The sequence below is a fragment of the Solanum lycopersicum genome, chromosome 5 (genome assembly GCF_036512215.1).
Source record: "Solanum lycopersicum chromosome 5, SLM_r2.1".
NCBI lineage: Eukaryota > Viridiplantae > Streptophyta > Magnoliopsida > Solanales > Solanaceae > Solanum > Solanum lycopersicum.
In genome coordinates this window covers 30,738,086-30,762,651 of record NC_090804.1, presented here as the reverse complement: position 1 = coordinate 30,762,651, position 24,566 = coordinate 30,738,086, and the positions used below count along the sequence as shown (strand labels likewise).

Here is a 24,566-nt window from a genome sequence, read left to right as displayed (position 1 = left end):
ACGTATGGGAGATTCCCTTTTTCTTTTTTTTTTAACATCTTTTTTAAAATTTTCTTCCTATATTGTATAATACAAAGATAAAATAAAACATGATAGTGATTCTTTCTTTTACAAATCATTTTATTCTTAATTTTAACTTTTTTGATGTAATAATTGAGTCTTTAGTTAGTATGAAATTAATTTTAAAAACTGTAAGTAGTTTAGAAAATTATAATTAGCTTTAAAATTATTTGTGATCTTATAATTTTGTTTTATATATGTTATTTTTTTATTTTTTAATTACAATAATTCAAATTATAGAGTTTTCAAAAGGAAGAAAAAAAGTCTTAATAAGTTTTTTTAAAAATCCACCGTTTTTGATTTTTTTCATAAATAATTTATTATTTATTATTTTTCTCAAATTTCATTATTTAAGTATTTACTTATGTTGTTGTCGCCTGCCATGTGTCAATATGAGAGTTATTTTTCTAATTTTTTTTTATTAAATATACAAAAGTTTGCATTTGTAATTTATAATCTATTATTTTTCAAACATTTTGTTATTCAAATATATAAATGTTTTTTTTTGTGTTCCTCCACAACCTTTTTTATTTTTTTTCATTTATAATTTATAAGTTATTATTTTTCTAAAATTTTGTTATGTAAACATGTAAACCATTTTTTTTGCAATCGCTTGCCATGTGTCATTTATTTGAAAATATTTTATCAATTAAACAATAATTTATTATTTAATCTTATTATATATAATTAATTTTATTTATTTAGAAATTCCTTTTTTGGGATGCTGACATGTGGCGTTTTTCACCTCTCCTATTATAAATATATAGTTTTTGTCATTAGTATAATTTTGTTTGTATGTTATTTTTTAAAGAAAAGTAGAATTCATTATTGAATAAAGTTAATGACTTACGTTAGAAAATCATATTTGTATTTAGGTTTAATATTTAATTTTGTTAAGGTTGTTAGTTAATTTGTTGTATTAAAATTTTAGTCGAATTGACAAAACGAACTCAATTTTTGCTATTTCGTTATTACAAATATCCAACCCATCAAAAAGACCAAAATTGTGCCCAACCCCACCGATCCAATTTCTGTAAAACCATTCAACTCTAAGTCTAACATTCTTTACACAACGTCTATACACTAACACTACAAATCGATAATTCCAACGTTGAAAGAGGAGACTCTGGCGTTTGCCACTTCCAACGTTCATTAATGCCGTCAACGGCATTCCAGTCGCTTCATCTTCCTTCCTTCTTCACCTCGTACAAAAGGTGTTCGATTAGACCCGTCCACCTCCACTCCGATTTGGAATCCATTGGTATTTTCTCTTCTCTTCATTCTTTCATCCGTTTTGTTTCCCTCCCTCAATTCGACCTTATCTCCATTTTTTAAGGTTAGTCACTTTTGGGTCTCTTTGGAATTCTCAGCTTATGGTAGAATCTGCAACAACGCTGTTTCTAGAAAGGTAACCTCGCTTTCATATCTTTCTGAATCCTTTGTTATTGTCCAATAATGGTTTCTGTTGCTTTGTTATTTTCCCAATTTCGGATTCCCTAAATTTCAGAGTTAGGGGTTGAATAAAATAGGGAAAAAAGATAGATAATACAGCTCGACCGACCTTAGTTTAGCAAATACATACACTAAAAGAGGTTCTTTCTTTTTTCTTATTTGTAGATTTTCCTCTTTGATTTCAAAGGTGTGGTTGCAATCAATGTTTAATCTTATCATATTGTCTGTGATTTGTGATTTAGTTTGAAATTCTAAATTTAGTTTTTAGGTGGGTTTGTTTTCCTAATATGTCATGGGCTGATTACTAAATTTGTATCTTGACTAGTGTAAACAGGATGAGTCGGATAACTTACCGCCTTACTCTCTTTTACATTGTGCCTGTTGTCTCTTGTTCTAATTTTGGGTATATTCGAAGCATGTCTCTTTGGTTGATTTACTCGTATCTTAGTAAAATACTTGTTTATAAGTTGATAAGATCTGAGACTTTAAATTTACCACTTGGGGTCATCTTACATTCTATTTTGTGTTGGATTTCCAAAATATTTTATGGTCAAATGCTGTTATTGGTTGTATTTCCTCGTTTTAGCTTGTTCGCTGTTTTATCCACAAGTAGACCAAATTCTTATTTTCTTAAGGTTAAAATCTTCAATGCTACTTGTATTTTGAAAAGGAAGTAAGATTTTGAACCATCTTGATGTGTGACGAATTATTGAATAATGCCTTATGTTAGCAGTATAGTTGTTGGTATCCTGCCACCATGAAGCTCTCCCTTGAAACTTACTGTTTAAATATTGATCAATTTGCAGGCTATGGATGCAGGATTAGTGCTCAGTTTTCTAACAGGTTCCTTGACACTCTTCAAGCACGTTGCTGCGCCTACGAAGTACTTTAGCATTGTTGTCAGTTTTGGTTAGTTTCATCTTATGCTCGATTATAGTTTTCTAAGATTGTTTTTTCCTATCGAACTACTTCCAAATGACATTTGACTTCTCAATCTTTTCCTTATTAATAATAGTAATATCGAAATGTTACTATGAAGTGCTATAGTATTCTCTTTTGATATTTGGACTGCGAGGACACAATCTCATTTTTAGTTTGGGGTGCCTCCCTTCAACAGGGCTTTTGAAATTCTGGGCTACTGAGATTTGTTGGGAGTTACAGGACTTCAACCTCAATAAATTTAAGGGGATTGAAGATGAGTTCATTATCAACGTATCATTGTTCCAGAAATGGGCACTAGTGCAGTATGGAGAAGTCTAGTATTTAAGAAGGAGAATTTCATTAAATGCTCCCACTGATGTCTGTCAAGTCTTCCTTCAGGTGCATTTGTGGAACTTATTACGATTATGAACAACATAGGGGATTGCCAATATGAAATAATTTTTATTTGAATTAGTAACTAAAAGTTGTTTTCTTTTGCTTTTTCAGGATTTTAAATCTTCCGTTCGTTCTGGTTAAAGAGGCATTTTTTAAGGATGGTGAGAAGGAATCTCGTAGAATCTTGTGTAAAAGCATTGAACTTCTGTGCTTCTGAGAGTCGTGGGGAGTTGCAGCTTGGTTCACTCATCTCCTGATAGTGCCTTCTATGTTCTCTTTTGGTTAATTGAGTATGTTGTTTTTCTTGGTTTAGGTTGTGGTCTTTTTTTAAGAACAATGGCTTTTCATGAAAGCAACCCTTGTATAATCCACAGGTAGCTTTAGGGTACTCATCAGATATATGCAAAGGAAGCAGCTTCCAGACTTGGTAAACTGATGATGGATGCCCTTATTTCCATGCGTATGGAATCAAGAAGATCCTATGGACCTGAAGAGTCTGGTTGCCCTTAATGGATCAGATTGGATAAGCTTGAACTAGGCAATGAAAGGACGGAGTGGTTGGCTTTCATACGGGTAACACTTCTTTATTTAATTTAATAGGATGATCTATTTTTGTCACAGTTCTTGTGATTAATCAATTAGTGCAATCCAACTGACAAGAACTACTATGCTATTTCAACTTATGTTTTAAAATTCTAGTTGTGCTTAGATGTAAATGTTCTAGGTGATATAACCTCAGAGAAATAATGCACCTTAAAAAATGAGGAATACATGATGCAGGGATCTCAAAATTTTTCCCACTAATACATGTACACACCATTTTTATCCAAAATTCGATCTACTAGCTTAAGTCTACTCTGTCACAGTCTTAAATTATTCCTATGGACTTGAGGATATGCTGCAAATGATTTATCATCTTAGTAGAGTGGACATTACATTTAAACATGAAAATAGTAATGTAGTTTTGGGCAGTGAGCCTAGTCTTCTAGTGGCTCAACTTTTTTTGGAAGACGTTAGAGTTCGGTAGCTGCTGTCTTGGCGGGGAAATCTGAATTTTTGAATATTTTTAGCTATGGCTTTGCACAAAGAACAGAAAGACCCATGACATAATTTGCGCCTCTTGCTTTATTTCTCCATTACCAAAACTAATAGCCCTCTTCTAGTCCTTTTCCTTTCTTTCACTTTTGAAAATAATAGAGCATTACATCAGCTACATCAGTAGTAGTTGGACCTCATTGTGAGTGATGCGCTTTGGTGTAAAGCACCTCAAAGTTCCTTGTCACAATCACTAGGCCATCACCATGAGAACTCAATTTAGAATGTTTAATATGAGGAGGTAGTGCAAGACTCAAATTGATTCATTATATGATAGCCTGCAATGAATCTCCTTTTTTTTATTTACTCAAATAGAGAGCATATGAAGCATATTTTTTATTTTATGATAGAATATGTTAAATAACTCGAATAATGTTTAGTTATTTTCGAGATTCTGCATCACTTTCAATGTAAAGTAATGTGTATCTACCTTTCCACCCCCAATCTTAGTTTAGCCTGTTTATATCATTAAAACATTTGTCTTTGTCTTCTCAGGCCTGTTCTAGCTCAGCCTCTCAAACTTTAATCTGCAATAAAAGAAGTATTGTAGCACCTTAACAAATTGCAGGGGACTATGCGTTTTAGTGATGCATTTTTTTGAATGTGCAATTTTTCTTGGTGCAGGATGGTGATGCTAATTATTCACTGCTTGTAAACTTGAAAATGTTGGATGATCTTCAATTATCGAGGAAATTTCCATCGAAAGCTGGCATAATAATCTTGCACAGACTGCCTCCGAGGCTTAGCTCGAGTGGAAGAAGGTGGTGTCGCAGGTTCGATCCCCACACCATGCAAAGTGAAGCCCGGAATTTTAGTGGAGAGGGGTAGAGGGCGGGCCCATTATTTACCAAGATTAGAAGGCTATGATTCGTCCAAAGGGAGGGTCACATGCAGATTTCTAAGTTATAAAAAGATCTGGGAGGTACTTTCGAGAACTGCAGAAGTATTGATGACAGGGTGGGTATACCGTAGTTTGAATAATTCTTTTTTCTATATTACCAGTGCTCAACTTCTTTGGCTTACTGTTTAAGTTATTGGGATTCTACTTCTTAACATGCATCTACATGTTTGCAGTGATAGCTTGCTAATAGGGATGTTACTTTTTCTTGAGTGACAGACTCTTGGAAATAAAGTGCATACTCCAAATTTCGTAGCACCTGTCTACACCAGATTTATCTAAGTATTTCACCATTGTTTCTCAAAACTTGAAGGATCTGGTTTTACTTCGCTCTGAAGGTCGGGATCTATGATATTTTCCAGTTTTCTCTTCTCCAATAAATTGATTGCCCAGTCAGCTAATTTGACTTGCTCCCTCGGAAGATATTGATCTAGGGAAGATGAACAATACCAAATGTTTAAGGATAGGATAATCAAGAGGTGAGCTAGACTTACGTAATGACGCTAGGTTATTCTTGGTCATTGCTACAGCAAACCCGATGACAGTTTTAAACTACATCCTATGTATGACTGGTGATTATACTAGTATATCAAAGAATGAAAAATTAAGTACGTATGAATGAGTGAAGCAAACTCTTGTTTGATAAAGAAGGCTCCCTAGTTGAGGTCCCATATGTTGAGCCCTCAATTTGGGAAGTCCTAATGTCAAGTCCATGATTCCAAAGTCTCATGTCATATGAAAGAATGATATGAACTACGTGATATGATATGTGAAATATGTTATGTGCTGTTTGCAAAATGATAAATTTGATGATGCATGTTACACTGTTATGGCATGACTTTCCTAATCCAAATTTGGCAGGTCCATTGACTTTCCTATTCCAAATTTGACAAGTCCACTGACTTAACTTTCCATAAATCATGTTGTTAGGAAATATATATTCTTACTCATGCATGTCCTTTGTGTGTGCTTGCATATACACATACTTAGTACAAGTGTGTACTAATTCCATTCAATTATCTATTTTTAGGTGCAGGCACAGGTGTACGTTAGATCGTATGGTACAATGTTACAGCTATCTTGACGTGGAGATTTCATCCGTACTTGGTAGGCCCTCATGCTTTTGAAGTTGTCTACTGTTATTATCTAGCTCAAATATAGGCCTTAGCTAGTGGAGCATATCCCACTAGTGTTTCATTTCCCACAACATTTCAGATTTTGTATTGGTGCCGTTTTGGCAAGTACACCTTTAATGAACCTATGAACTATTTCTTTCATTTGATGATCTTAATGTTAGATGGTTGATTTTGAACATTTATGAGTTTAAGTAGAACTCATACGAATTTGAAATAATAAAAAATCAAATTTTTCGCAAAAATTAACCTAGATGAAGTAAAGATGGCGTATGTAGGCTTATCTGTGACCTTTGAGAGGTCAATGTTTCCGGTCTCGTCTGGGGTCTAGATTCTGGTTGTAATAGAATTACTGCTGCATATATTAAATGAATCCTATATTAGCTCTATTGAATTTGATGGAACTATGGACCAGTAGTAGAAGACATATGAATATGGACTTACTATAATAACAATGACATGGCAAGCAAATGTGACACCAAAATTATACTTAGAAGCTTATATGACTCGGTAACCATTTGGTACCATTTGACATTTAAAATTGAAGCACATCAAGTAAAGACATTTTACATTCGGACAAGAGATTTGAACTCTATATGATACAAATATACAAGGTATGTAGAACCAAGGGGGAATGTGGGAAAATTCAACTTAAGGACGGGTACATATTCCAAGTATAGATATAAAATGTACACTAGAGAAAGTAGGATCTTGTGAGGTAACTTTATAGTCTAACACAATAAGAGTAATAACCCATAAAGGGAACACGTTAGTATGTGAAAAGATGACATATACAATGGAATAGACTATTGGAGAAAGTTGGCAACATATGGGCAGATCATATATCCATCCTATAAATATAAGTACCATGTGTAATCTAGGATCAGTTTGACTTACATAAGGGAAATACGTGTCAGGGGTACTTTGACAATAAAATAAGTTAAAACCTTGCATGTTAACACTTGACAGAGTAAACACACACATTTAGTAATAAACTCATATTAGAGTGCTCACTTTAATACTCTAGGGAGTGGGAACTGTAATTGTGGATCAATCACTACTAAGTTCACTTACAAAGTTTACTTTTTGTAATGCATGTTTCGGATTCATGCATAAGAAAAGAGGAAATCGAATAGCCTCACATACCATGCTGCACAACAACGGATATTACAATGTGTTAACCATATTTTTTTCATATTATTTATCTTCAATGGAGTAAATAATAAAAACTAGAATTAGTAGTTGATCAACAAATTTGGGCTACTTGATCAAGACCAGAACAATACATGGCAGTAAATCTATAACTGATACCATCAAGGGTGTTCTTCCCACCCATTCTCCTCTAAATTTTTTTCTTATACTATGTAGCCTTCATATAAAGTCCTCCGGAACTCCTTGGGCTTCCTACATTTGGAAAATAACATACACGAAAGTAAGCCCATGTTACACTCAATTAAGCGTCTTATATCTACACTTTTTAATGTTGTATCCTCTAACCAGTACCAGTGACTTGTCTGCACATATCCATCCACCCCCACTTATTTTATGATACACAAAATAGTCCCTAAGCCTCACAATGTGGAAATGGCGATATGAACTCATGAGTTTCGATTAACATCTCGTGAGTTCCATCGAACATTTAGATTCTCAAAACAAGCTCACAATCAAAATTTAAGGGGACTCCACTCCATGTATGTCCCAACAAGCACCTCTTTCCTTAACATTCACCAAGCTCACCCAGTCTACTTCCCTTTGAATGATAAATCCCTTAACTCTTAATAATTAAAGGAATACCTTGGAACCCATAAGGGATTTAGAGGCAATACTCCTGAGTCCATTAACACATACAAAGTTTTACAAATAATGCAAGAACAAGAGAGGGATGAAAATTTCCACAGCTTACCTTGCTAGACAGAAACCTCACTTACCAAGACTTGGATTCTTCTAGGTTTAGGTTATCCTCTCTCACTTACCTTCATGTTAAATCATATTATTCACTTGAATTCCTTAAGATGGGAGATGTTTAACCAGCTTGTATTTTTTAAGCAATGGGTTTGCTTCAGATTTTAATGGTGAAGTTATAGACCAGAACTCTTGGAGCTTCCATGGCTTTCCTTGTTAGTAATTTTCTGGAGGATTTCCCTTTTGGGAGGAACTACAGGAAGATCTTTTAGAAACACTTCTGAAAACTCACTGACTATTGGAACTGACCCTAGAGTTGGGGTTTCAAAGCTATAATCCTTAACCCAAACTAGATGATAGAAATAACCCTTAGAGATCATATTTCTGGCCTTAAGATAAGAAATGAATCAACCCATAGGCGCTAAGCTACTACCCTTCTAATCTAACATTGGTTCGTTTGGAAACTTAAAATGTACAATCCTAATTCTACAATCGACTGAGTCATGACAGGAATGTAACCAATCCATGCCTAGAATGACATCGAAGTCTACCATTTCTATCTCTACAAGATTTGTTGAGTTGACTTCTGAGATACTGTGACAAAGCAATTTTTGTATACCCGTCTAGCTATACAACCTTTTACTATCCCCAGTTTAAATTGTTTTTTAGTTTATTTATTCATATATGTGCTGGAAGGCTCAGGGTATTACAATTTTGAACATATTCTACAGTCATCAATCGCATAGGAAAGTGAGTCCATAACTATAGCACAAGGAAATTTTTAAGAGACATATACATAGAACTAGTACACGTAGAATACAGGATGTTACACTTACCTTGGTTTGCAGATATGAGGGTTTCTTGAAGAACCCTAGAACATCTCAAAACTTCATTTATAATCTTGAAGAGAAAAAAGAGAGAGAGAGCTGGAGTTAATTCTCAATATTATGTGTTAAAATGGGTGAAAGATATCTGCTCGCATTGGATTCATATGGATGGCATATACGATAGAATAGACTATTGAAGCAAGTTGGCAAGATATGGGTAGATCGTATATCCATCCTATAAACATTTATACCATGTGTAATATAGGATTAATACGTGCTAGGGGTACTTTGACAATGAAACAAGTTTATACTCGCATGCTAACACTCGATAGAGTAAACATGCACATTTAGTAACAAACTCATATTAGAGCGCTCACTTTATTGATCTAAGGAGTACGAACTGTAACTATGGACCAGTCACAACCAAGGGCAGATAGAAATCTTACTTTTTCTAATGCAAGTTTTGGATTCATGCCAAAGAAATATGAAATCAAATATCCTTACATATGTTGCTGCACAACTTTGGATATTACAATGAGATAATTGTCTTCCTTTCAAATTATTTATCTACAATGGAGTAAATAATAAAACTAGCATTAGTAGTTAATCAACAAATTTGGGCTACTTGATTAATACCAAAATAGTATTTGGCATTAAATCTACAATTGATATCATCAAGGGTGTTCTTCCCACCCATTCTCTACAATGGAGTAAATAATAAAACTAGCATTAGTAGTTAATCAACAAATTTGGGCTACTTGATCAATACCAAAATAGTATTTGACATTAAATCTACAATTGATATCATCAAGGGTGTTCTTCCCACCCATTCTCCTCTAATTTTATTCTTATACTATAAAACCTTCTCATAAGGTCTTCCGTAACTCCTTGGGCTTCACACGTTTGGAAAACACTATACAAAGGGCTGGTAGGAAGTAAGCTCATGCAACACTCAATTAAGCGTCATGTATCTACACTTTTCAATGTTCAATCCTCTAACCAGTTCGGATGTCTTGTCTGCACATATCGATCCACCCCCTTATTTAAGTATACACAAGACAATCCATAAGCCACACAATATTGATATAGAAATATGAACTCATGACATCCAATCAACATCCCGTAAATTCTAACTAACATTTAGATTCTCAAAACAAGCTCACAATCAAAAATTTAAGGGGACTTCACTCCATGTCTGTCCCTACAAGCACCTCCTTCCTGAACATTCACCAAGATCACACAATATAGAGGTAACACCCCTCAGTTCATTAACACATACAAACTTTTACAAATAATGCTAGAAAAAGAGAGGGATAAAAATTTCCACAAATTACCTTGCTAGACAGAAACCTCACTTTCGAAGACTTGGATTCTTCATGGTTTAGGTTGTCCTCTCTCACTTACCTTGATGTTAAATTAGATTGTTCACTTTCATTTATTAATATGGGAGATGTTCTACCAACTTTTACTTTTAAAACAATAGGTTTGCTTGAGATTCAATGGTAAATCTATAGACCAGAACTCTTGGAGCTTCCATGGCTTTCCATAGGAGTAATTTTTTGGGGAATAAGTGATATGAAGGAGACATGACAAGTTTGATTCTTTTGAGGCTCCATTTTGGACGTTTTCCCTTTAATAAATTGGGAAATAATATGGACTTTTATTGTAAGCAAGCAGGTGTATCCTTAATTTCTTGCCTTTTTTCACTCAAAATGCAGTCCACTAATTCTAAGTAGCTGCATTACCAATTAGCTTAAGTGTATTCAAGGAAGCACCTCAATATTTTTGTAACACCCCGTACTCAAAACAGACCCAAAATCTAGTTTTCAGAAAATAATTGCAGGTCCAATCGACGGTTACCATCGATAGACCATAGTCTGATCTACGGCCCGTACTGCAGGTCCGTAGATTGTCACTGCATCCCTCCAAAAATTCAGCTCCGCAAAATCACTAAGTCTCGACCCATGAACGGGCCGATGATTTGTAGATCAGACTATGGTCCATCGATGTTATGTGTGGATTGAGACTCTTACTACCTAGCCTCTGAAACGAATGACGGATGACCATCATGGACCGTCATTCGATCTATAGTCTGTACGTATAACCGTAGGTGAGAGTTAGCAGTCAGTAAGGGGGAAAATATTGTTGGGGCAACTTCAAATGATCATAACTCTTAGCACAAAATGAGTTAGATGTCCTATGATCTATCAAAAGATAGATATTTGAATTATATTTCCATAGCCATAGAGTTTGCTAAAATCCAACCTCCGAGTAAAAAGTTATGCCCATTTTAGTAAACGTCTGTCGAGCAGACCCAACATATGGACCCAAACGACAGACCATGGACTGAACGATGGCCTGTCTGTACAGGTCGTCATTTGGTAAGACAACAATTAACTCAAGGGTCTTTTGATTTTTTTTTACTGTTTTTAACCCCTAAGATACATCATTTTGACTCTAAATCATTATATTTTAGTTAGTTTAAGCCTAGAAACATAACAAAACTTACCTAATTCAAAATCATAAATCAAAAATTAGAAAATTAGAAGTAAGAAAGGAATAAAAGGTCAAAGAACCCTAGTTCAAGGAGCATCAAGGTTTCAGCAGTTCCAGCCCCGAAATCTAAATATTTCTCCGTGCATTTCATGACCAGGTATGTAGGATTTCACTTGTGGGTTTATTTCACCTATTAGGCCCCTAGTTTTCAGTCAGTTCTTGATTCTCTCATCATGAATAGACCTAGGGTTTGTAGAATCACAGCAGATCCTCAAGAATTAGTTAGATATATGTTCCAAATAAGATTTTAAAGTTATTATTCAATTTATCGCATGAATTTTAGAACCCTACCTATGTATTTCTTTAGTTCTTTAATTACATATATTAGGTTAGATATTTCAGTTACTTCAGATATACATGCCTCAATTATTAATGCATAATTATCAGATTAATTATTGCACTCTGAGTTTACATGCTCAGTTTTGAGTTATCTAGTATTTACAGAATTTCAGTCATAATGTCATAATCACTTAATTCATTGGGAGTAGAATAATACCGAGTTGGTCTAGGTTTCATCGTACCTAAATAGTCCCATACCTACTATCCAAGTAGGTTGTAAGTCCCTCTGTGGGCGTCAGTTTAGTTATAATGCAGCATATCTTTATGCCTCTGGCATGGGTATATTGTGTCCTCTTGATAGGGCGTATACATCCGAATCCACCTTAAGCTCATGTAGTTTTATTATCGGTTATTAGTAGCTCCCACAGTTCACTCAGTATCTATTGCATTGGCCATTTCTCAGTATATTCAGTATTCAGTTTCAGCATATTATAAATTGGTCATTGCATTCATTTACTCAAGATTCAGTATATCATGTTCAGAAAATTTTTACTTGCTTTTGTTCTTGTTCAGTTATATTTTCGTTCAACTTTACTCTATCATGCATGCTCAGTACCTTTCAAAATACTGTCGAATATGTGCGCTACATCTTCTCGTGATGTAGGTTCAAGTTCACAACATCCAGATCACGATTAGATCGACTTCATATATCCAGTTTAGTAGAATCAGTGGTGAGTCCTTATTCTCCAAGGACAATAGTCGTGAGTTTAATTTTAGTATTTTAGTCTTTTGTTTTAGTTTTTCTAGACTTAGCTGGGGCCTGTCCCAGCATTTCTAGTAAGTTTAGAGGCTTTTTTTTAGACATTATTAGTTTCAGCTTAGCGTTGAGTTAATATTTTCTTATATTAAACTCAGGTGTTTTCAAATATTTCAGCTATAGTATATGGGTATTCCCCATCTTCTCATTTCAATAAGTATGATTTGCTTCCACATCAGTTTATATTCTTAAGTATGCTTATGATCATGTCAGTAGGGTTAGCTTGGTATCACTTGTGGTCTTAGGTCCCCGTGTCCGCGTTTCGTGTGTAGCTTGGGGCGTGAAAAACTTGGTATCACAACACTAGGTTTAAGTGTCCTAGGATGTATTAAAAGCCGCACTAAGTAGAGTCATTTTCACGGATGTGAAGCACCACATCTAATGAGAGGGAGGCTACGAAGTGTTTTAGGAAAACTTCACTTTGTTTTTACTCTTATCGTGCGTAAGGTATGATCTCATTTCATTTTAATTTGACGTTCTACGATCATGCCTCTTCATAGAGTTAACTCTAGGAATGAGACTACCTGGAATGCAAACGTAGCTCCTCCAGTCCCAAATCAGGAAGTCTCAAATGCTTAATTCACGATTGGCTCAAAGTGGTGCTAACCAAAACAATCAACGGGTTTAAGCTCATGAGAATGGAAATGGTGGATCAACAGCAACCAGGGTCCGTGACTTTGTTAGAATGAATTCTCCTGAGTTCTTAATATCACAGACCAGTGAGGATCATCAAAATGCTTGGATGAGATCAAGAAGATATTTGAGGTGATGCAAGTCACTGGGAATGATCGGGTTGAGTGGGCATCATATCAGCTGAAAGATGTTGCTCATATTTGGTACACATAGTGGAAGGATAATAGGGGTACTGATGCAACTCCTATCACTTGGGATTTCTTTAGTGAGACCATTTTGGATAGGTTTTTCCCAATAGAGTTGAGAGAATCAAAAGCCCAGGAATTCATGAACTTAAGGCATGGTAACACGAAAGTGCAAGAGTATAGGCTTACATTTAACCAAATCTCTAGGTATGCTCCTCACATGGTTGCTAACTCCAAGGCTTAGATGAATTAGTTCTTTTATGGAGTGTCAGATTTGGTAAAAACAGAGTGTAGAAATGCTATGTTACTGGGTATGAACATATCTAGGCTTATGACTCATGCTCAGTAGGTTAAGGGTGATAAGCTTAGGGAACATGCTAAGGATAATAAGAAGGCTAGGACTAGGAACTATGTCTATTCTCAGCAGAAATCATGTGGTGAATATCGCTCGCAGAGTCAGCAGAGGTTTTCATCCCCAACCCCTTCATCATCTAGTGTTCCATCCTCCAAGAACAAGTATGATGTTAGGGCACCAGGCTCTAAGTCTCAGGGAAGTGTTTCAGGTAACAAGACTTACATGTTATATGCTTTTCAGGCTCGCCAGGATCAGGAAGGTTCTTCTGATGTAGTCACTCGTATGTCATGAGTCTTTGACCTTGATATTTATGCATTATTAGATTCAGGGGCTACTCTTTCTTTTGTAACTCCTTACTTACTACTCCAATTCAATGTTAGTGGAAAAACTCTCTCAAAATCTTTCTCAGTCTCTACTCCAATTGGTGACAAAGTTATAGCTAGACGGGTATACAAAAATTGCTCTGTCACAGTATATCAGAAAGTCACCTCAGTAGATCTTGTAGAGTTAGAAATGGTAGACTTCGTGTCATTCTAGGCATGGATTGGTTACATTCCTGTTATGCCTCAGTCGATTGTAATATTAGGATTGTACATTTTCAATTTTTGCACGAACCAATCTTAGATTAGAAGGGTAGTAGCTTAGCGCCTATGGGTCGATTCATTTCTTATCTTAAGGCCAGAAATATGATCTCTAAGGGTTATTTCTATCATCTAGTTTGGGTTAAGGATTCTAGCTCTGAAACCCCCAACTCTAGGGTCAGTTCCAGTAGTTAGTGAGTTTCCAGAAGATCATCCCGGAGTTCCTCCCGAAAGGGAAATCAACTTTGGAATTGATCTCCTTCCGGATACCCAACCTATTTCTATTTCTCCTTAAAGAATGGCTCCAACAAAGCTTAAGGAATTGAAAGAGCAGTTGAAAGAACTTCTAGATAAGGGCTTCATTAGACCTAGTATTTCACCATGGGGTGCACCGGTGTTGTTCGTAAAGAATAAAGATGGTTCTCTCAGAATGTGCATTGACTATAGGCAGTTCAACAAGGTCACAATCAAGAATAAGTATCTCATGCACATGATTGATGACTTGTTTGACCAACTTTGGGTGCTAGTCACTTCTTAAAGATAGACCTCAGATCTGGTTATCATCAGCTTAAACTTAGAGATAGTGACATTCCAAAAACAACCTTTAGAACTCGGTATGGTCATTATGAATTCATAATTATGTCATTTGGACTAACCAATGCTCCTGAAACTGTCATGGATTTGATGAACATAGTGTTCAAACAGTACTTGGACTTGTTCGTTATCATCTTTATAAATGATATCCTCATTTACTCTAGGAATGAGGAACAACATGCAAGTCATTTGAGATTTGTTCAGCAGACTCTCAAAGATCGCCAGTTATTCACTAAGCTTAGCAAATGTGAGTTCCGATTGCAATCCATTGCTTTTCTTGGTCATATTGTATCTAGTGAGGGGATCCGAGTGGATTCGCAGAAGATAAAAGCAGTGAAACAATGGCCCATACCTACCTCTACAACATATATCAAGAGTTTCTTGGTTATACCAGGTTATTATAGAAGGTTCGTGGAAGGATTTTCATCCATGGCCTCACTATTGACTAGGTTGACTCAGAAGATGATCATGTTTCAATGGTCAGATGACTGTGAGAAAAGCTTTGCAGAATTGAAAACTAGATTGACTACAACTCCTATCGTGACTCTACCAGAGGGTTTAGATGGTTATGTGATCTATTATTATCCATCCAGAGTTGGCCTATGTTGCGTGTTGATGCGGCAAGGTAAGGTTATAACTTATGCTTCTAGACAACATAAGGTGCATGAGAAGAGCTATCTAACTCAAGATCTTGATCTTGTAGCAGTGGTGTTTGCACCCAAGATCTAGAGACACTACTTGTATGGTGTTCATGTAGATGTGTTCACTGACTATAAGAGCCTTAAGTATGTGTTTACCAGAAAGAGTTGAACTTCGCCAGAGGAGATGGCTTGAGTTCCGTAAGGATTATGATATGAGGGTGAATTACCATCCTTGTAAGGCGAATGTAGTAGCAGATGCTCTGAGTAGATTATCTATGGGTAGTGTAACCCATGTTGAGGAAGAAAGGAATGAGCTAGTGAAGGATGTTCACAAGCTTGCTCGTTTGGGAGTTCGCCTTATGAGTATATCAAACAGTGGTGTAATAGTTCAGAATGAGGTAGAATCTTCTTTGGTAGTGGAGGTTAAGGAAATGCAAGATAGTGATCCAATCTTGCTTGAACTTAAGGGTGCAATCCATAATAAGAGAGTGGAGGTTTTCTCCTAATGGGGCAATGGTGTACTTAGCTAACAGGGTAGATTATGTGTTCCTGATATGAGCGAGTTGAGACAGCATATTCTTAAAGAAGCCCATAACTCCAGATATTCTATTCATCGAGGTTCCACTAAGACGTATCGCTTGCGAAAAGTCTATTGGTGGAATGGCATAAAGAGGGATATAGCAGATTTTTTGAGTAAGTGCCCCAATTTCCAGCAAGTCAAGGTAGAACATCAACACCAGGGGGTATGACTCAAGAGATAGACATTCCTACTTGGAAGTATGAAGTGATCAATATGGATTTCATCATAGGGTTACCATGTACTCGCCGACAGCATGACTCCATTTAGGTGATAATTGATAGGATGACTAAGTCTTCTCGACTTTTGGCGGTCAAGACTACAAATTCGGCATAAGACTATGGCAAGTTTTACATTAATGAAATTGTGAGGTTACATGGGTTCCTTTGACTATCATCTCATATAGAGAACCTCAGTTTACCTCTCATTTCTGGAAGTCATTTCAGAAGGGTCTTGGTACTTAGGTTAACCTTGGCATAACATTTCATCCGCAGACGGATGGACAGGCAAAGCGTACCATTCAGACCATAGAGGATATTTTGAGAGCTTGTGTTATCGATTTCAAAGGTAGTTAGGATGATCACCTTCCTCTTATCGAGTTTGCCTAGAATAATAGCTACCATTCCAGCATTTAGATGGCCCCTTATGAGGTACTGTATAGGCGCAAATGTAGATCTCATGTTGGTTGGTTTGAAGTAGGTGAATAGGCTTTAATAGGGTAACACTAAGTTCTTTATGCTATGGAGAAAGTACAACTCATTAGAATAGACTTATGACAGCCCAGAGTTGTCAAAATCTTATGTAGATGTAAGGAGAAGGGAACTAGAGTTCCAAGTCGATGATTGGGTTTTCTTGAAAGTGTCACCTATAAAAGCAGTGATAAAGTTTGGAAAGAAAGGAAAGCTCAGTCCTAGATATGTGGGCTCTTACAAGATCTTGAAAAGGGTTGGCAAGGTGGCATATGAGTTAGAGTTGCCAGCAGAACTAGCAGCAGTGCATCCACTCGTCCATATCTCACTCTTCAAAAATTGTTTGGGTGATCCAGCCTCTATAGTGCCATTAGAGAGTGTGGTTGTGAAAGATAGGCTTTCTTATGAGGATGTACTAGTTCAAATTCTTGACCGTCAGGTTAGAAGGTTGAGAAACAAAGAAGTAGTTTCAGTCAAGTTTTTATGGAGGAGTTAATCCATAAAGGGAGCTACTTGGGAAGCAGAAGCAGCCATGAAAGACAAATATCCTCCTCTTTCTTTCCGATTCCACTCCAGCTTGATGTTATAGTTCCTCTTCAGTTTTTCAGTCACTCATGCGTGAATTCAGTCTTAGAATCATGTTCCCTCATTTTGTACTTGCATTTTCAACATATTTGCATGTTCTTGGAACTCAGTTCAATTAGAAATTTAGTCTTCAGTGTTAGTAGTTAGGATTCTAGTTCTCTCCCTCTATTAAAAAGCTAGTTTAGTGTTCATTCGAGGATAAATGTTCTCAAAGGGGAGATAATGTAACACCCCGTACTCAAAACAGACAAAAAATCAGATTTTCAGAAAAAAAATAAAACATGAAAGTCCAATCAATGGTTACCATAGATGGACCATAGTCTGATCTACGGCCCGTACTGCAGGCCCATAGATTGTCACTGTAGCCCTCCAAAAATTTAGCTCAGCAAAGTTGACTATGTCTTGACCCATAAACGGGTCGACGGTCCGTAGATCAGACTGCGCTCCATCGATGGTGTTCATGGATTGAGACTCTTACTACCCAGTCTTTGACACGAATGATGGATGACTAGAATGGACCGTCGTTTGATCTACGGTCCATAGGTATGACTATAGGTTAGAGTTAGCAGTCAGTTAGGTGGAAAATGTTGTTGGGTCAACTTCAAATGATCATAAATCTTAGAACAAAATGAATAAGATGTCCTATGACCCTTCAAAATATAGATAATTGAATTATCTTTCAATAGCCACCGAGTTTTATAAAATTCAACCTCCGAATAAAAAGTTATGCCCGTTTTAGTAAAGGCTTGTCGAGCAGACCCAACCTACGGACCCAAACGACAGAACGTTGACTGAACAACGGCTTGTCAGTCCAGGTCATCATTTGGTCCGACAACAATTAACTATGGGGTCTTTTGGTCTTTTTCTACTTCGTTTTACCTTAAGATACGTCATTTTGACCCTAAATCATCATATTTTAGACAGTTTAAGCGTTGAAACATAAAAAGAACTTACCTAAGTCAAAATTATAAATCAAAACTTAGAAAATTAGAAGCAAGAAAGGAGAAAAAGGTCAAGAACCCTAGTTCAAGAACGCAGCAAGGTTTTAGTAGTTCCAGCCCCCAGATCTAAACATTTTTCCATGGATTTCATAACCAGGTATGTGGGTTTTCACTTGTAGGTTCCTTTTACCCATTAGGTACCTAGTTTTCAGTCAGTTCTTGATTCTCTCATCATAAATAGCTAAGGTTTGTAGTTTACAGCAGATCATCATGAACTAGTTAGATATATATTCTAAATCATATTGTAAAGTTATTATTCAGTTTATCGCATGAATTTCAGAACCCTAGCTATGTATTTCTTTATTTCTTGAATTACACATGCTACATTAGATATTTGAGTTACTTTAAATATACATGCCTCAGTTATTAATGCATAATTATCAGATTAATTATTGCACTCTCAATTTTCATGTTCAGTTCTGAGCTATCCAACATTTACATAAATTCAATCATAATGTCTTAATCCCTTAATTACTTGGGATTAGCATAATACAGAGTTGGATGAGGGTTCAACGTACCTAAATAGTCCTAGATCTACTAGCCAAGTAGGTTGTAGGTCCCTTATGCGGACATCAGTGTAGTGATCACGCTAGCATGCCTTTATACCTCTGGCAGGGTATATTGGGTCCTCTCAATCGGGCGTATACATTGGACTCCGCATTAAGCTCATATGGTTTTATTATCGGTTATTATTAGCTCCCACGGTTAAGTCAGATTCTATTGCATTGACCATTTGTTAGTATATTCACTATTTAGTTTCAACATGTTATAAATTGGTCATGGCATTCAGTTATCTCCTCATTCAGTATATCATGTTTAGAAAAATTTTAGCAGAATCAGTGGTGAGTCCTCATTCTGTGATGACAACGGCCATGAGTTTCATTTTAGTTTTTAGTCTTTAGTTTTACTTTTTGTAAACTTAGCTTGGAACTCTCCTAGCATTTGTAGTCAGTTTAGAGGTTATTTTTAGACATAGTTAGTTTCAGCTTAGCATTGAATTAATATTTTCTTGTATTAAACTCATCTGTTTTCAAATATTTCATCTATAGTATATGACTATTCCCCATATTTTCATTTTTAGTATGATTTAGCTTGCGCATCAGTTTATATTCTTTAGTATTCTCATGATCATACCAGTAGGTTTAGCTTGGGATCACTTGTGGTCTTTGGTCTCGTGTCTGCGTCTCAGGTGTAGCTCGGGGCGTGACAATTTTATTCCATTTCTATACTTAATACCTTTAAATTAACTTATACTAGTGTACAATGTCGTTTAAACTTTAAACTCAAATGCCACCTGATGATCTCAAGTTTAAATACTTCCATTGGTTTCAATTTAATGAGGTCACATTAAAATCTGCCTGACAGTTCACTTTAAACCTATTCTATTGTCACTAGTTGCAGAGGAAACTGAGTCCATAACTATACCACAAGGAAATTTATAAGTGCCATATAAATAGAACTATTACACGCAGAATACAAGGTGTTACACTCATGACTTTATGAATATATGTGGTTGTGTTGATATAGTATATCTATGAAAGACTACCTTAGGTGACTTCAAGGTGATACATTGTACTAAGTACATTCAGGGTTGCTTAAGGAATGTTGTTGAGGTAAAAAGAAGAAGTAATGTGTTATATGTAATGAATGCACCTCAAAATGTGATAAAAAGAAGAAGTAATGTGTTATATGTAATGAATGCACCTCAAAATGTGATAAGTGGCTTTATGTGTTGTTATAAATAGCATCCATGTCTACTTTATGTATGTGAACTATGTTGTGGTTATTATGCCAATGTTCATGAAGTTAACTAAAAAGGCATGATGCATAATTTCTAACTAAATGTCCTCTTTAAATGCATGTTTTTGCATGGTTGGCATACTTAGTGCATGCTTCAACTAATACTATTCTTCTTCATCTTTCTACACAAAGTGTAGATGTTGATGGCTAGAGGATGTCTCCTAAGTGAAGGGCTTGGATAGATCTCCCAATTTCAAGAAAAGGGAATCTTATGATTTAAGGATTTCGTATGTCAATTTCTTATTCAAATGATGTAATAGTTTAGATATTAGCTTATGTTGTTATGGGTCGTGTCTCTATTCTAGTCTATTGAGTTTTGTCTTAAGATGGCGTAACACCTTGAAAATCCAAGACTTTTTGTAAAGCCTAACATAGGTGTCATAAAGTCTAAGTACTATTTCTAAGTCCATTTTTAATGAATATAGGTCATTTAGGAGGTTTAAGAACCAAAACTTCCAAGAACATCCATGACGTCAGGGAAGTTGGTTCAAAGGGGTGTTGGTGTATCTTAGCCTATTTTACTAACTTTTAGGAGTTGAAAAAGAACGAAAAAATGGTGGAAAGGTATCTAATAGGTTTTTGAGTTGTTTCATGGTTGAAACGTCTGGGTATGATCCCCCAAGGACCAACCAAGGGCCTGGAGGTGGACCCTTGTAGTTTGATGCAACACTGCCTGGCAGTGTGCATCGATGGGACATAAGAAGGCCCGTGTGTGGATTCACGGGGCATAAATGCCACCGTCATCCCAAACTTAGGCTGGTTGAGAAGTTCCATTCACCCGCACAACCTCTGAACTCATCGATGGATTACAGAGGTGTAGACTATAGTTCGTGTGTGGATCGATGGGGCGTCGATACCACCGTCGTCCCACACTTAGCCAATGCATGGAACCCCTTTCTTTCACAATCTCTGAACTCATTGATGGAGTCCAGTACAAAGGGTGAGGAACCTTCGACTCACAGACGTCCCGTCGATCAGGGTTTCTCCTGTGAGGGTCGAGTTTTTTGCCTAATTTAAGTTGGTCTCATTTAATTAGTTAGGGGGTTAGGTAGTTTAATTATGGGTTAAGGGAGTCTAATTAAGTAAATTTAAGACCCAATATATATACTCCCAACCGTCATTAATCTAAAGACAAATCTCAAATAAACTCTCTTCCTTCTCTCTTATTGATCTCTCTACTTGAACTCACCATGTGAAGGCTAGCAAGGATTAGGGTTTGGGGGCTGAAAAGGGACGAATTCACCATCAAATTGTTGTCAAACGTTAAGGTATGGATTCTATTCACCTTTGAGACTCTTTCCTCAAAGGATTCCTTCAAAATAGATTTCAAAAGTTGAGTTTTCTTATGGGTTTTATTCAATTACGAAATTGAAGTTATGAATTCAGTTGTTAATTATTTCTTTAGGTTACATTGAATAGAGAAACATGTCATTTAACTTCTTTATGGTAATTGTTGATGTTTTGGTCTAAATTGAAAAACATGATCCTCAATCCCTAACCCTAGGTAGTGATCTTGAACTATATTGTAGTTGTGATCATTCAATTGACTTTGTTATTGATTAGATTAATATCCTATGGTGTTATTATGATTAAAGTTAATATGAACTATAGGACTATTATGCTAGTTTTTGAGATGTGATTTAGGTTATGAATTGTAATGTGAAATTAGCCTATGTATCTTGTTTTAAGTTGTGAGCTAGTGTTGAATTATCTTATAGAGATGCAATTGGCCTTATATCACACCCGGATTCTGGAATCCGGATGCGACCGGCGTCGTTAACCTCTCAGAGATCGCAGACAAACCTTTTCTTAGCTTTCATCACAATCATGTAGTTAAATTTCCAAAAAATTTAAAACTTTTTAATGCTTAATGAAGTGTACATAGACTTCATATAACTACTATATAGAGTGAGATTCTAATAAGCTCAAACTAAACAACCATCTATCAATAGATTAATCAATTGAAATAAATTATCATAATTATAATAATAGCTTGCCAATCGACATTATTACAAATGCTTGAACAAATGTTTGAAATGAAATGCTAGGGACAACAACCACTAGCTATATCTAATGTATTAACATAGAATAATAAATGTAGCATCCTCGAACTCAGGAGGACCTACCAAAGTCTAGAGATCGCTAATCCAAACCGCTTCGTCGAGTCTTCAATCTTCTCTAGAAGATGCGCCTATAAAAATAGTAATAGTATATGGGGTTAGTACACACATATATTAAGTATGGGTGTATGCACATAACACATAAGGACTATGCATGATCAAGGAAAGCTCTTCCTAAAGCAACATGCCATTTCTTGAAAGTTAAGTCTCTTTACTTTCTTAAATCATTACTTCTTATTTATTATATGAATATGACATGTTCTCATGCAATCAATCCATACAACTCATTTTCTATATGAACATATGACCTTGGAATCATGATCATAATTTTAGAACAACTTAAACAGAAATTTGTATTTTTGCTCCCTCTAAGCCGAGAACTCCTTTCCAACACTTTAGATTATTTTTCAGTCTTTTCTTCTTTCTGTTGTGTAGTTTGATGATCTCCTTTAATCTTATGTCAAACTTACAAGTGCAATGATTCATTATAGTTCCATACCTACAACGAGTCGAGTAAGTAATCCAAAAGACTCAAGAAATGATTTGGCTACCTTACTTACAAGTTATATCTTCTATTCTTGTTAAATTGGCATAAGTCTTTATGAGCCAATCTTTATTATCTATGCCCATTATGTGGTTGTTTGCATAGTATAAGGATATTGGAGCATTGATTAGCCATTAATTTTTGCTCCCCTTTATTGGTATAATATAAGAATTCATTATAAGCCAATCTTTATTGGTTATACCCATAACTTGTTAAAACATCATTCTTATCGAAACTGGTAATTGATATTCTTGAGCTCTTACTTTCTTAGTTCACTTTGAACTTACGTTTCTACTTCTTTGATTTGTCGTTCACCGTGAACATGCTATTTTCATTCTTTCTTAGTTTCATTACAAAATTCTTTAGCATTAACGGAAGCAGATCATGCGAGCTAACATTTAATCCAGTGTCTCCCCCACACCTAAATGAGGTGATTCACCGGTTAAGGTGAACCAAATTTTGTGTCTAACCCACACTGAAAGGGGGGTTCACTAGCTAAAGTGCAACCAAGTTAGTGTCTTCCCCACACTGAAAAGAGGGGTTCACGGCTAAAGTGAATTGGATATTTTCCTATGCTATAACTGACTTTGATCATGTGAGATAAACATGAAATCCAGTGTCTCTGCCACACCGAAAAGAGGTGGAATCACTGGCCAAAGTGAAACCTACTGCTAGCCTTCTTAAGCTAGTACCCCTATGCTGGCAAACATAGTTCGAAGACTACGAGACATAGTTCGAAGACTACTTGTTTACCTTGATGGTAGCCTTTGTCTCATGAGACTTACATGTTCTAGCACAAGCTCATTGCTAGTCTATCGGTGCTAAACTCAGATTTACTTTACTTTCTTATCTCTTAGAGTATGACCAAACATCAAGGAATCTTGCTTCTAGTTATGAGATTTACTTAACTCTATGGATGACTGGTCATTCCTTTCTTTGATTGATGAACATGAACTTAGGTATTACATTATCATCATGGTGCAAGTGAGACTTTTCTCATGGACTATGGCACACTTTTATGTGAGTATTTTTGACGTAATAGATTAAGTGTAATTGCCACTTGTCTCACTTCTTTTTAACACTCTATATTAGGTCAATTTCATAACTTAAGCTTTTAGTTACTTCATTACTCACCTTAACTTGTTCAACATTCATTGGTAGTTTTGTGCAATTCTCTATGAAAGTTATAATAACTACTTATACAATGCTATTGCGTTCACAAGTTTGTGTGGATAGGGTATGTTGGGACTTGTCCCATAGATTGGCATACCCTATGTTATGAGTTCATTGATGTAGTGATTGGTATGCCTTTACATGTTTTGGAAATAATAGGTTGGACATAGTTTTGCTAGCCAATTTGTTGGCATAAATTACAATTTCATAGATACTTGTAATAACGATGTCACTATCCATGCCAATCACTTCATAAATACATTATAATAAACTATCAGGATAAACAAGCCAACTTTTAACCTTATATTTGGATATGAGACAATTTAATGAACACTTATAACACTTCATCTTCTCGAACACAAGTAGGCATTACAACACTTTAACGTTCATCTAGATAACACCCTAAGTATGCGGATATAATATGTAGGTTTCATTCGACAATAAAATCATGGAAACATACGCATAATAATCAGTTAACACCACATACCAACAACAAGCTCAAAATTCACATCATACAACTTGCAAGAATCGAAAATAGGGAGAACTATGGAGATCAACATGTGATTCATTGGGAACAACCCTAGTTTCGATATTTTTTATTGAAAAAATGTTTGAAAAGCCTCTTGAATAAATAATTACAGGAGATAAAACCAATACCTTATGTAGAATTGAATCTACGAAGATCACTTTGCATGAAAATCTTTAAGATTACCTTGAAATTACTTAAGAGAATTGAGAGAAATTTTCTATAT

The 24,566-nt window shown here is 35.7% G+C and overlaps 1 protein-coding gene across 7 annotated transcripts in view; it reads left to right on the top strand.

Annotated features, from left to right (window-relative positions):
- The first annotated feature begins 440 nt into the window (after positions 1–440).
- LOC138348569 (uncharacterized) overlaps positions 441–24,566 on the top strand; it is a 34,811-nt gene continuing 10,685 nt past the window's right edge. For 2 of the 7 annotated variants that reach the window (XR_011221278.1, XR_011221277.1), the window contains exons 1-8: positions 441–1,321; positions 1,397–1,468; positions 2,319–2,421; positions 2,630–2,832; positions 2,941–3,119; positions 3,204–3,402; positions 4,549–4,881; positions 5,853–5,929. Coding sequence is in view for 3 of the 7 variants with exons in the window: in XM_069298025.1 (XP_069154126.1) it covers positions 1,216–1,321; positions 1,431–1,468; positions 2,319–2,421; positions 2,630–2,772 (390 nt within the window). In the remaining 4 variants the exon portion in view is untranslated. Of the gene's footprint in view, positions 1,322–1,396; positions 1,469–2,318; positions 2,422–2,629; positions 2,833–2,940; positions 3,120–3,203; positions 3,403–4,548; positions 4,882–4,998; positions 5,628–5,852; positions 5,930–24,566 lie in introns of those variants that run through there. The other 5 variants (XM_069298025.1, XM_069298026.1, XM_069298024.1 and 2 more) reach the window with 5 other exon arrangements.